Source organism: Ambystoma mexicanum, chromosome 7p (assembly GCF_040938575.1).
Source record: "Ambystoma mexicanum isolate Mex_15411 chromosome 7p, UKY_AmexF1_1, whole genome shotgun sequence".
NCBI classification, from domain to species: domain Eukaryota; kingdom Metazoa; phylum Chordata; class Amphibia; order Caudata; family Ambystomatidae; genus Ambystoma; species Ambystoma mexicanum.
In genome coordinates, this window is record NC_090939.1 from 223326938 (window position 1) to 223340618 (window position 13681).

At 44.7% G+C, this 13681-nt stretch overlaps 1 protein-coding gene and 1 long non-coding RNA gene across 4 annotated transcripts in view; one reads left to right on the forward strand and one right to left on the reverse strand.

The window, feature by feature from the left end:
* LOC138525845 (uncharacterized) overlaps window positions 1-13681 on the reverse strand; it is a 341157-nt gene that overhangs the window by 62726 nt on the left and 264750 nt on the right. The gene's annotated exons all lie outside the window — the stretch shown is intronic.
* The window catches only part of PIGP (phosphatidylinositol glycan anchor biosynthesis class P), a 210639-nt gene that overhangs the window by 33958 nt on the left and 163000 nt on the right, over window positions 1-13681 (forward strand). Inside the window, exon 2 of the mRNA XM_069636093.1 lies at window positions 10245-10341. Within this exon, the coding sequence (XP_069492194.1) occupies window positions 10260-10341 (82 nt within the window). The 5' untranslated portion in view covers window positions 10245-10259. The remainder of the gene's footprint in view (window positions 1-10244; window positions 10342-13681) is intronic.

Below are 13681 nucleotides of genomic sequence, written 5' to 3' on the forward strand. Positions count from 1 at the left end.
AATGTTTCTGTAGGGTTTGCAGGTACACCAGTAATTAACCCTGTGTCCAAAGCTGTCCCAATTACAATAGGACCATTTACGGAACAGTGTCCATTTCTTCTGACAGAAATTTGTGGGGAGAACTTGCTAGGATTAAATTTGTTGAGAAAATTGGGGGCAGTTATACATTGTACGGCAGATGGGGTGTTCCTCACGATTTGGCCTCAAGATGCACCGGTGACGGAATTTATGTCAAAAGCGTTACCAGAAGAGCTAAGAGTACCAACCTGTCTGTGGGCAATGCATGATAACGATGTAGGATGCTTGAAAATAGAGCCAGCAAAAATAACTTTGAAAAGAAGGTGTTACATTACCACAAATTCCCCAGTATAACATTTCTGTTGAAGGTGAGAAGGGATTAAAGAGTATTGTTACTGACTTAGTGAGATTGGGGGTGGTTGAAGAAATTGCAGGTAGCACGTGCAACAGCCCGATTCTTCCAGTTTACAAGAAAGGAGGCAATGAAGTACCATATCGTTTCATAATTGATCTGCGCGCATTGAACAAAGTGGTAGACCCACAATTCCCTTTGGTCCCAGATGTCACAACAATACTGACAATGATACCGGCCACTGCAGAATACTTTAGTGTAGTTGATTTGAAGAACGCATTCTTTAGCATTCCAGTGGATAAAAGCAGTAGATGTCTGTTCGCGGATAAAAGCAGTAGAGATCTGTTCGCGTTCACTCTAGGAGGTCGATCATTCACATTCACACGCATTCCACAAGGATACACAGAAAGCCCGCGCATTTACAGCAGGGCACTAAAAGAACAGCTAGATATGCTAGAACTACCAACAGGTTGCGCACTCTTGCAGTACATAGATGACATATTACTAGCTGCAGACACAAAAGATATCTGCAAAGAAAGTACTATATTACTATTGACACACCTAGCGACCCATGGTCACAAGGCGAGTTTGAAGAAATTCCAGTATAATCAAAAGGAGGTGTCTTATTTGGGTTACCTACTTTCGAAAGAAGGGAGAAAATTAACACCAGAACGCATAGAAAGTATTTCTAGTATGCCTATTCCAAAAACTCAAAAAGGAGTGAGAGCTGTAATAGGCATGGCCTCTTATTGTCGGCAGTGGATTAGTAATTTTGCGTTGATTGTGAAGCCGATGATAAAATTAACTAAAAAGGATGCAGTGATGCCTTTACAGTGGGATGAGGAATGTCAGAAAGCGTTTGGGAAATTGAAAGCTGCATTGTGTGCTGCGCCAGTTTTAGGCACTCCTAACTATAAAAAGATCTTTAGACTATTTGTGAGTTAGAGTGAAGGATGTGCATTGGCGGTTTTGACACAGGAACAAGGTGGACGAAATAGGCCGTGCGGCTATTATTCTTCCGCGCTGGACCCTGTAGTGCTCGCACTACCACGATGTTTGCGATCTGTTGCAGCGGCTGCTGCGTCAGTGAAACAAACGGAAGGAATGGTATTGGGGCATACTTTAATTCTGATGGTGCCACATGCCATAGACGTTCTATTAAACAGAACACAGATGCAACATCTCACCTCTGCTAGACTAACAAGATATGAGCTCATCTTGTTTGCACCCCACATCCAAATTATGAGGTGTAGCGCATTAAATCCTGCAGAATTAATGCCACTGGCCATAGCAGAAATTGGTGACAACGAATCACCACCCCATGATTGTTTAATGGTCACTGAAGAAGAAACAAAGGGAAGAGTTGACTTGAGCGACATCCCACAGATAGAGCCAGATGGGGAGTTGTTTTGTGACGGCTCTTGTTTTAAATTACCTGATGGCACATCAACGGCCGCATATGCAATTACTACTCTAGAAAGGGTTGTGGAAAGCAGAAGAATCCCCTACAATTCTGCACAAGCCACAGAAATTATAGCCTTGACTAGAGATTGTGAACTCTCTGAGAATTTGAACGTGAATATTTATACTGACAGCCAGTACGCCTTTGGCGTGGTTCATAACTTTGGCAGACTCTGGGCTGAGAGGGGTTTCTTGACATCACCTGGGGCCAGGATTCAGCATGGCCCTTTGATTGTACGATTCTTGTCTGCACTCACGTTTCCAAAGCGCTTAGCTATAGTAAATGTAAAGTGGGGGAGGGAACGCATTTGCAGACAGGATTGCGAAACAAACAGCCACTGATTTGAGTACTAGAATGATGACAGTACAAACAGAGGAAGTACCTTGTATGATAGAGAATGGAGTTGCCACAGTAAAAAAAATGCAGGCTGAGGCCACGACTGAAGAGATTCAGGGGTGGGCTGAGGGCTCTGCTGAGTTAGATTTGGAAGGATGTTGGGTGGACAAAGAGACCAAGAACTGGATGTTGCCAAATTGTTATGTAACCGCAATGGTTACAATGGCGCATTGCCCTACCCATATTTACGCTCCCTCTCTGTAGCCTTGAGGGAGAGCTGCAGGGCATTTAATCATTTCACAGCTGCCAGCCAGTCTCGTACTGTGTTAGAATATGTTAGAATAAAGCAGCTAAAGGCTTGAATCCACAGTATGGAAAAATGAGCACATAAAAAAGAATGCAGAAAGGCTAGTGCAGAATTGTATTACGTGCCTGCAACACAATGTAGGGAAGGGAACCGTAACTCCAGTAGGTCGTTTTTGGCCCAGCCTCTATGCCATTCGAGGTGATCCATTTTGATTTCATAGAAATGGAAAGGTGCCAGAACTACAAATATGTGTTAGTGGTGATTTGTGTATTTAGCAAGTGGGTGGAGGCATATCCTTTAAAAGACTGTACTGCCATGTCAACGGCAAACGTAATGTTGAAAGAGTATTTCTCCCGGTTCGGGCTGTCCTGTGGTCAGATAACGGCCCACACTTTGTGGGCGAAGTAGTACTACAGATCTGTGCAGGTCTACTGATAGAGAAACGATTCCACAGTTCCAGGCATCCCAGTTCTGCCGGGCTTGTTGAGAGACATAACGTATCTTAAAGTCAAAGATAGCTAAAATCTGTGCTGGGAGCAAGTTGAGTTGGGTGGATGCATTACCCCTAGCGCTATTGTGCATGCGCACGTCTGTGCAGGCTAAAACTGGGCTCTCCCCCTATGAAATTATAATGGGGAGACCGGCAAATGTATGGTGCGCACCGCAGCCCAAAAGATTATGTGAGGTCGAGCATCCTGTGTTAAGCACTTACTGTGGCCTTTTAATGCAGAAGTTGCGTTTGATTCATCAGCAGGTGCAGGAGGCATTAACAGTGCGATACACCAGACCGGGGCACTCGCTGGAGCCTGGAAGCTGGGTCCTGATTAAGAACTTTGAGCGGAAGACAGCATTAGCAGCCAGGTGATGCGCGGCCCCTACCAAGTACTTTTGGCGACGCAAACGGCCATTCGAGTGGACGGACGGAAGGCATGGATCCATGCGACACATGCCAAAAGATTCCCAGGACTGTTGACAACTTCCGACGACCAGAGAAAGGAAACGGTCTCGGAAACGAAAGAAACTGTTGCCAGTCCACTGCCACAGCATCAGCCTGAGCGAGAAGTAAAAGTTGAAACAAAGCCTACGCGAGAAGTGAAACTCGAAACTGAGCCCGAGGAGGCTGTCAGAAAGGGGAAAGGGCGAAAAGTGCCCCAACGTTGCTCAGCAGAAACAACATCACTGCCGAGCGACACAAACTCTGCATTGCAAACACCAGCAGAAACACTGCGTGTACCCCTTTGGCGCCCACCAGTTTCTGCAAACGCACCAAAGCCAAAGAAAGAAACTACATCATTGCCACGGCGCTCATCGCTACCCATCATTGTGCCGCAGGCTGACACTGAGCCTGACACTGAGCCTGATACTGGAAGTGCAACGGCACTATTCACGGATCATACAATACCAGGAGTGAAACGGTATAATTTGCGGCTTCGACAGGCAAAGTGATCCACAGATCTTTGGTGCTTTTCTTTTGCCTTTGGTTCCACTCACGGACGGAATAGGAGCCAGGGGTGTAGAGGAGAGAAGTGTGAGAGTTGTTCATGTCGGACAATTCAAGACTCCCGGCTCCTCGGTGCGCTTATAATAAAGTCAGAGTGTCAGGAGCCAGAGCAGGACAAGCTAGATGCACATAGTACTCTATCAATAAAGAATTGTTCAGAAATCGTCTGAGCAGTGGGAGAAAGAACAACTAATCTTGCTCGGAGTGGATAAGTGATCTAGGCTGTGAAAGGGTTTGCAGAATTGAACTGTGACATTTTCGTTGAACTTTTCTGGCATCAAGAACGAGAGACATTTGCGACGGACTTTGCCAGCAAGAAGAAGGATGATGAAGAACAAATCAAGACCGGTTTCAGCCTCCTCCTGCACCCCTGCTGAAAAGATGATAGTTTTAGAGACTGTAAATTTAGGGGAAAAGCATGGTAAAAGGAATAAGGTACTGATTTGGACATTGGTCCTGTGTTTCTTAAGTATGGTAGTCCCAACAATAACCGCTATTACACTATGGTTCCTGGAGTCCACGCACCCATTAGAAACACTTTTGCCAAAAGCAGCTACTGAAAGCCTGGTTCATGTAATCACTGGTACTTTGTCCCCAATGGAAGAAAGACATAGAGAAGGATATGGCAACAATACATTGTTGCTCATCATGAACATGACCCATGCGGTTTTAAAGAAAAGACATTGCTGGGTTTGTGCCCATTTACCACAGCACGATGGGAAAGGGATAGGCTGGTATGTACAACCGTTATCATTGGTTTATTCATGTGAAGTATCGTTGAGTGCAATGTTCTTTGGGAAATGGAACAAGAGTAAAACGGGTCAGCTAGATGAGACCAATATGAATGAATTTGAGGAAGTGATCATGAGACCTGTGGGTTGTTCCATATTCCACAAATCTCACGTGTTTTCACCAGATCCCATGAGTAAAAATACACGAAAGATAACAAGAGTAGATAGATTACATAGGCAGAATAGACCGACCCCGCCAACAGAAGAAACATCAGTAATGACATTTCGAATGAGGGATGAATGGAATAAAGATGCTGTGCCTCCTGCCTATACAGTGGATCACAGCCCCAAAACTGCTCCCCTATGTTTAAAGAAAAAAGGTTCCTATAAAGTAGGAACGTTTAGAAGCTGCCTGAACACAGTGGTTTTAAAGCACGAAATAGAACCCATCTACGTAGGGGACCCTGTTTGCTTTACATGTGGGGAAAAAGCATATCCATGGTTACCTAAGAACTGGGGAGGTACATGCTACTTAGGTCTACTGTTTCCAGGAGTGTTCCTCTTGGAGACAGCAGAAGTAGCCAGACAAACAAAAGGTAGAACTCAAAGGAGTAGTGAAGATGGAATGATGTAGCCAAATCGTTCATACCATTCTTGGCCCAAATAGAAAATTCCTATAATATAAGAAAACTGTCTAGAATATTAAAAAATACAATAGATTCAACAACGGATATTTTATTGAACATGACGTTAGAAGAGAAAGGAATAAGACTAATGGCACTACAAAACAGAATGGCTCTTTACATAATATTAGTTGATCGTGGGCGAGTTTGCAAACTCGTAAAAACTGCATGCTGTGTGTTTATAGATGATTACTCCCCTACGATATTTAAAGCAATCCGGAAATTACATGTCCTAAGTTCCACACACTCTACTCAAGAAGGGGGTTCGGGGATAGGATCCTGGTTGTGGGGACTATTGCGGTCCTGGGGATGGAAGCTAATTTCGATACTAATGGTGGTACTTGGTATATTCATAACATGTTGCTGTTGCATACAATGCCTACCAATAGTTTGCACTGAGACAACTGAGGGATATACTAAAGGATATGGCACATGGTGTCGAGAGGAAAACAAACGCCTGGCCGAAATAACAGAGACACTGATGAAACAAAAAAAGTAAAACAATTCATGGCTATAGACATTAATGATGAAGATGATGCTCATGATAGCATGAAAAGTTCAGACATAGATACCCCAGACTTATCCTCATCAGAGGAGGATACAATGAATGAATAAGACGTTTGGCATATGGCCAAAAGGAGGGTTTGTCAATCTGGAAAAGTGAATACCCTTCATTTGAATGATAGATGGATCTTGATGGCCGAAGGCCAACCGTCTTATGCACAGAATTATAGAAATACAGACTGCTATGCTTGACGAACAAGCAGCCATTTTAAACGTAGCAAGAATCGCCATTTTGCTTGTTAACCATTGCTCATTGCTTTCTGTCTAAAACTGCTTTGCAGCTTGAAATTCTTGCGAATTCTGCTTACTCTGCTCAACTGTTAACATTGTTGTCTGAATATGAAAGGGCAAGGTCGCGGGACTGAGGAGTTCATTGAAACTCCTCATGAGTAGCCCAGAAAGGAATGCCCACGCTCCCTCTCTGTAGCCTTGAGGGAGAGCTGCAGGGCATTTAATCATTTCACAGCTGCCAGCCAGTCTCGTACTGTTAGAATATGTTAGAATAAAGCAGCTAAAGGCTTGAATTATGCTCTTCTTACGCACCCCCCCCCCCTCACAAAACCCTTTAGTGCGTGTCGGCTCCCAGGACACGAATAGCACCTCATAGATAGCAAAGCTTGGAATGTGGCTCCTCCCCCGTGTGCAGCTTGCTTCCAAGAACAGAAGCACCGTGTTCTGTTCAACAACTAGAAGATGCCTCCGCACTTTCTAAATTACACATTGTTACTAGAATAGACATCGAAAGTGTCATAATTGTCGTACTCGTCGGAAATGTACATCATGCCGAGTTCAAAGAAACTTAATGAAAGGGGGGTGTTAAACATGACATAGCTGATTGTATGATATGCATTTTGTATATATGTAACTAATGTACGTAATTCGCGCTCTTGCGTCCCTCGAGGTCTAGAGAATACACGTCGCGGGGCGTGAGACCACAGTTGGCCAATTGGGACTATTTTGCTTGCAATAAACCCTAGCATTGGGAATTTGAACCTCGTGTCTGGCACATCCTTTCGTGTATGGTTATTGCCTTGTTTCCATATCGCGAGGGAAGGGCCCCTTTCAGTATGGACCATTGAAAAGAGTTGTAAATACATAAAAAGTAAGAGCTGACACCAGTTCTGCCCAAGGCACACTTGTACATTCATGAAGAAATCCTTTGAGGGTGTCTAGGGCCTTAAAAATGAAAGAGACCCCAGCGCACTGTACTGTAAGGTACATTGTGGACTGATAAAATGTTGCTTAGAACTAGCAACAAAGTGAAAGACTAAGGGAAACAAAGTCTCCCAGTACTGACTGTCCTAAGGGCATGTCAATTTCCCTATAATAAAATGAGCAAAAGCCCAGTCAGCAGAAGGCTGGGCTCCACTGGCACAAGTCAGGATAGGATGGCCCTACAAAAGCAAAATATTGGGGGGTTCACAACTGGAGGGAAAATCACCCATATATGGACATCTTTCCTAACAAGGTTGGAAAAATGCCTAATCTAAACCCAAGTCTAAGATGGGAGCAAGCAACAACCATCAAATGAAAAATAAGGCAGTTGTAGTGTCGTTGTGTCCAAACAAAAAGGCCCTATGCTAAAAATCCTATTGACAAACCTCACAACTGATAAAAAAGGGGTGTGGGATAGTTCTCAAGAAAAGAAAAGTGTTCTTAAATAATATGTCAGGATGCAGTAGCATGGTTCTCCCTCTGGGTCTCCCTTCCCGACGTTTTGAACACTGGGTAAGATGGGAGCTTGAAGCACAGTACAGTCTTGGGCTTCTCGAGTACGAGACAGTGCCAATGGCAGCTCTCAAGACACGCTTTTGGGCCTTTCTAGCACGGGATGATAGTTCAGCTTTTAACCCTTGAGCTTTCAGTTATCAGGGCCGTCTATGGCCAAGTCTTGTTTCACTTGAAAGTCTCTTGCCTTCGAGGACCTGATGTGTTCAAACAACAAAACAAAAGTTCCTTTAACAAATGAAAGTTCTTTTCCAATGGTCACTGGGTGATGTGTTCACCCCTCGGGCTCCCTCTTCTGGGCGCTGACCCTTCTAAATCGTATTCCCAAATATATCAGTTCTTTATCAACTTTGGGTGACGGCTTTACCCCTGGATCTCCCTCAACCGAGCTCAGACCTCTCTTGACTTTAACGCAATTCAATTCCCATGGTTTCTCAATGTTCACTTTTACTCTGGGATTCACTTCCCTTTCTCTCACAGTGCTTGTAGATCAAAGTCTTTTTTGATTTTACAGGGATTTAGCTTGAACCACTTTATGACTGCCTTGACCTATTTCGCTGGCCCTCCTACGGCCTTCTGGTATTTGTAGTTTCTCTCATATGGGGCTCGACCAGAGTCTTTTTTATGTATTTATTTATATAGCGCGCAAGCAGCCCAGGGGCATTGAGACGCTGTTATTTGCAATAACTTAGTTACATGGTACAGGCATGGTAGCGATTGTTGACACATTATGAATACAACAAGACATCTTACTGTTGTTACAGATATTGCATTTGGTCATATAATACAACATACATGAAAAGTATTCGTGCTGATGTGTGAAGAGGGTAGTTTTCTGTGTTTGCGGAAGGTGGTGAGGGAGGCCTCACCTCGGATAGTGGGTGGTAGGGCATTCCAGTGAGTGGGCGCGAGATAAGGGAAGCTGGATCTGCCCGCTTTTACTCTTTTTACTAGTGGCACAGAGAGCATGTTTTGCTTTAGCACCCATGTGGTGCCGGTTTCCTTCTGCAGCTCGTCTCCCCTTCACACTTTTTACAGCTCATTCAAAGTCATCAGCTTTGGTTCAAAATCTGCTACTTTAAGATTCTTACTCAACATAGCCCGGTTCTTATCGGTTCTCCCCTAGACTCACCGGCTGTGATGAACCACTTGGCTGTTGCCTTTTTGGAGTCCAGGCCAGTCCCACGGGTGAAGGACCTTTCCTCGCTCCTGCTTATTGGCATAGGTTTGCCCTGTTTACCAATGACATCTGCTGCAGGACATTTGTGCGATTGTTCGTGGTCTTGCGCTCTCTTTCACGAAGGCTCTGCGGGTCTGGGACGAAGAGTGCAAGGTCACTGCTCTCCTTGGCACCCTCTTGATTCCTGCCGTCTTTCTCCTTCTTTTGAACTGCCTCGTGGTAGCCGTCTCGCTGTGCTGTACTCGCCTTCCTCGTAGGGTTTTCCCCCGCAACACCCCGCTCACTACAGTATAGTGAACGGGGTGTTGTCGGGGACAGGTGTAAGGTAAGTAAGGTGGTATAAAAGGTGAATACCACAGAATGAGCTATGTGAAATAAACGTTGTGGCAAAGCCAAATAAATTCCTAGGAGAACCTGAAATAATTGTTGATTGATATATCTGAAGAAAGGAAGTATAGCAAATCTGTTGCATGAACTGTAATGGGTGCCACGTGTGGTCCGTCGAACTTGGCCTAGACCGAGTGACCCCTATTTTGAAAAGAGCCAAGTAAAGCAAATGCGAAGAAGCTTGCATTCTGCCACAGTTATTTGTGCATGAGAAATACAGAGAGAAAAGGGACCTTTGTGAGACTTGAACTGATTGTTGTTTCGAAACCTGGAAGAGCTGACCTCTTGGGGAAGGGAACCCCAAGGCCTTTTTAGCATTTTTCTGAACTTGGGGAAGGGAAGCTGAACTTGAGCCACAAGCTGGAAGGTACTTAGAACTTTGTTTTGACAACCATTTCTTTTGATTCTGACATCCCTACACGTTATATATGTTTAGTTATGATGGCAAGTATAGGTTTTGGATGCAGGCAGACTTTTAAGTTGAACCTACTGACACAGGCTAGCCTTAGTTTTCTTTAGCTAGGAAAATCCCACCTTATCATAGGGCACGTTAGTCCTTACTCCATCCTGATATTTAAGAAAAATAAAACCTCTACTTAAAAAGTTGAATCTGTTGTCTGTGTCTTACTTCATGATGTCTTCAGTCCATCTCTCACTCCTAGACCCTCGCACTAGGTAAACCTTTTGAAAAAGACACACATATGCGGGGATACGTGGAGAGCTTGTCAATGTATGTTTCACTACATCCAGGCCATTTTGTGCCCCAGTGAAAAGGGGGGCCTACATAGCAGCTGTGGATAAGAAACCATTCTTTGTTTATTTTGAGTAGGGTACATCCAGCAAATAGTTTGAGTGGAATTACCTTTTCAACTATGGCCACATGTGTAGTCCAGATCCAAATGGTTTCAAGCAATGTGAAGTGGCCAGGGCAAAATGTTGGCATGTTAAAAACTGTTAAATAGTGCTGATTGTTCAATGTTTATATTTTTCTCTAGGTTGCAGAGAACAGCATGGTTGTAAACTCTCCGTCACCGTTGCCCGAAAGAGCAATTTATGGCTTTGTCCTCTACTTAGGCTCACAGTTTGGCTTCAGTAAGTTTATTTAGATAGTATATGAAATAGTGAAAATTAAAATTCATTTTCTAGACTGATGTGTGCTTTGTTTTCAGGAACAAGTTGGTAATGTTTTTGGAAAAGTTACTTTTGTGTCTAATTTCTTTTTCACAAAACAGTTAACGCCCTCACGGTATAACTTCGAATTTTACATGCAAATAAGATGTAATTGTAAGTATTGGTGTAACAAAATACTCCTGTTTGTAGAAGTACAGGAATTAGTAGTGGAATAAACCCCTACTCCGACTCGCACTACTACTAAACTGGCAGTGATCCCAATCATAAAGTGAAACGCGCACAGCCCGACCGATAACCCTCCTTCAGCCCTTAAAGGGGATGTGAACTAGCACAGAAGCAGACCAAACAACAATAGTACTGTGGCATGTAAGGAACTCATGATGGCAACAGTAAAGGCGGGCAAAAGTGATCACAGTTCAAGGGTGTTTATTGAACTATAAATGCAGGGTGGAAAAACTCCTAAACTAAACTTAAATTTAAGATGGGAGCAAGCATCGACCATCAAATAAAAATAAGGCAGTCCTAGTGGTGTTGTGTCAAATAAAAAGGGCCTATATTAAGATGCCTATTGCCAAACCTTACAACTAATACAAAGTTTGGGGACAAGGACTCCTGTTGCCACGAGGAACTCACTGAGGCCCTCCATGTGATGTCTTATATGGACTTGTATAATACACAAGAGTGTTATCAGTTTCATGAAGACAACGTGAACCAATATCATCAGCAGCAAGATACTGAGGATAGCACTTTAAATCAGACTCTGCAATGGACTATGCCGAGGAAGCTGATAAGCGATGATGTGCCAGAGAACCAGTGAGAGGGTGGAGAGCCAAGAGAGCTGAAAGCCGACAGAACCAGGGGTAGTTCCATGGAAGATAGTGGGGCTGTCGTAGAACACGGAGCCCACTGTGGCGAGTCAGGAGGACACGAACTCTTAGAGGACTTGTTTTCTTTTTTAATTATTTTGTTTAAACAATTTTAATGAATTTTTATAACCACCAAACATAATACATAAAACAAACTTATCGGTGCGTGTTATACATTATTAAACATTTTGAGTCTCATTAAACTATAACATCTACCTACCCTTCCCCCCCCCCTTAACTTGAGCTTACTCCATTTCGCCTTCCGCTGTTAAATCTTCTTGGGATGTTCCCTCTTCTGTCTTCTGGGAGATCTCATCCTTGCTTAAACATACTTGGGTGGACCTAACCACCGTAGCCACTAAATGCCTCAAGGCCGTCAGTGTATCTGCCTCTTCCCCCCCCCCCCCACTCCCTCCCCTCTACTGGCTGCTTCGGTCCATACCGCAGTTTCGGTTTCAGCCCACTTCTTGAGGTCATTCCACCACACCTCTGTTACCTTCTCAGTAAACTGGTAATCATACAATTTAGATACAATTAAGATCTCACCTTGGCAGACACCTGAATACCAAACAGAAGAGCCAATGCCGTAGGTGAAGGCTCCCCCGACCAACCTGTCCCTCCCTGCCCGGGAGAGGAAAACCAGGGGGAAAGGACACGACCGTCAGGGAAACCCTCTGGGGAAGAAAACCCTGGAAGTGTTTGGATGCCGGCGAATCTGGATAGTCGTGCAGATGGTTCTCACCAAGGACTGAAGTGGAACTGGATGCGGGAAGGCTTCTTCTAGTAACAGAGAAACAAAGGGGTTGAGAAGAGACTTCTTAAGATAGAAGGGAAATAGGACTGAATGATAGTGCGATAAGGAAAGGAGTCCCTCACCTCTTGATATGGCTCTAATTAAGAATCGGAGGCAATTCCTGTAGACAGGAACCAGAGTATATGGGAGACTGGATCCTCTTTAGACTGTATAAGGAGAGAAGCAATACGCGGAAGGACGAGGTTGAACTAGAGGGGTGCAAAAGAACCCGGTCGTCTGGAGCAAGCAATCGAGGAGTTTGGGCGAAGAGGAAAACCCGCTGAGACGACGGAGTGCCTGAAACAACAGTAGTGACGCGAAGGACGTTCGATCTCTGTTCCGTAGAAAGGAATCACATGAGCGATCCTCGGCATCTCTTGCAGACGTGCAGAGACTGAACCGCTGCTCTCCGCCCAGGCTGTACAACGGCCCTCCATCTTGGAAGTACACAATCTGATCAATCTGCGGGACCTGAAAAGCGGCTACGGGACCAAAGGGACCAACGGCCAATATGTGTAACAACCTCTAACTTTGGCCTATTACATGCTTTCCAGCTCATAGCAATCCTACGCTTAGCCAGTATATAAGCCAGGTGTTTAAGTTTGCTCACATGCTTTAGCTTGTGTGGCCTGGGGAACCCCCCCCCCAGACTACATGCCCACACCGACTCCACATCTAGCGTGATCCCCTTTTCTGTCAGACGGTGGGCCACTTCTCTCCAGAATTTATTGATTCCCGGGCATGTCCAGAACATATGGGTCATTCCCACACTCACTTCTCCACATTTGGGACATGATTGTATACTTGCGTTTTTAAATCGGCCTATCCTCTGAGGGGTCATGTATGCTCTGAGTTACATATAGCTGGATCTGTTGTAGCCTTGCACCTTCTTATGATACTGTTGAGCTCTCTCCCAAAACCCGTCATTCATGCACTCCCCTCCCCCCCCCCCCTTCCTCCTCCCACTCCCGTCTGACCTGTTACCTCTTTCCCAACCTTGCTCATCAATAGTTCATAAATTCGGGAAACCTCTTGCCCGCCCTCTGACATCATAGATTGTTTCAATGGTTGTCTGGCTGTTCTTCCAGCACTATCTTGGACCATGTTTCTTTGGCTTGTCGCACCGGTCTAGTATATGTGATGTATTGCTCTTGATGTAGGCCGGTTTCCTCTAACAATGCGTCAAACTCCAGTATTTTCCCACCTTGCCATGTCTCCCATTGTTGCAATGCCCACTGATTCCCAGTGCATGCATATTGTTTTCCTCAGTTGCACGTCCCCTTTAGTTAGTGCTACTAGTGGTATCTGCGGGGAGCACATGGTCGGGTTCCCCATAGCCTGACAAACCTTCCGCCACATTTGCCATCCCAATTTCAACATTCTCCGACCCTCCTTTATCTCCAATTTGGGCAACCATATCCATTCCTTCAAGAAGAACGGGGAGCACTCAGACCTCAGCAGTCTGGACTCTGCCTTTGGGTTTTCCGATAGCCATTTGTAGCGGATTATCCCAGTGATATATCTCATAATTGGGGGGAGTATTATGCCTCCTTTGTCATATGTGTTTTGTAGTTTCCACAGGGCTATCTTATTCTTGGTGTTGTTCCAAATAAAGCCTCTGTATATGCTCTGGAGTTTACTA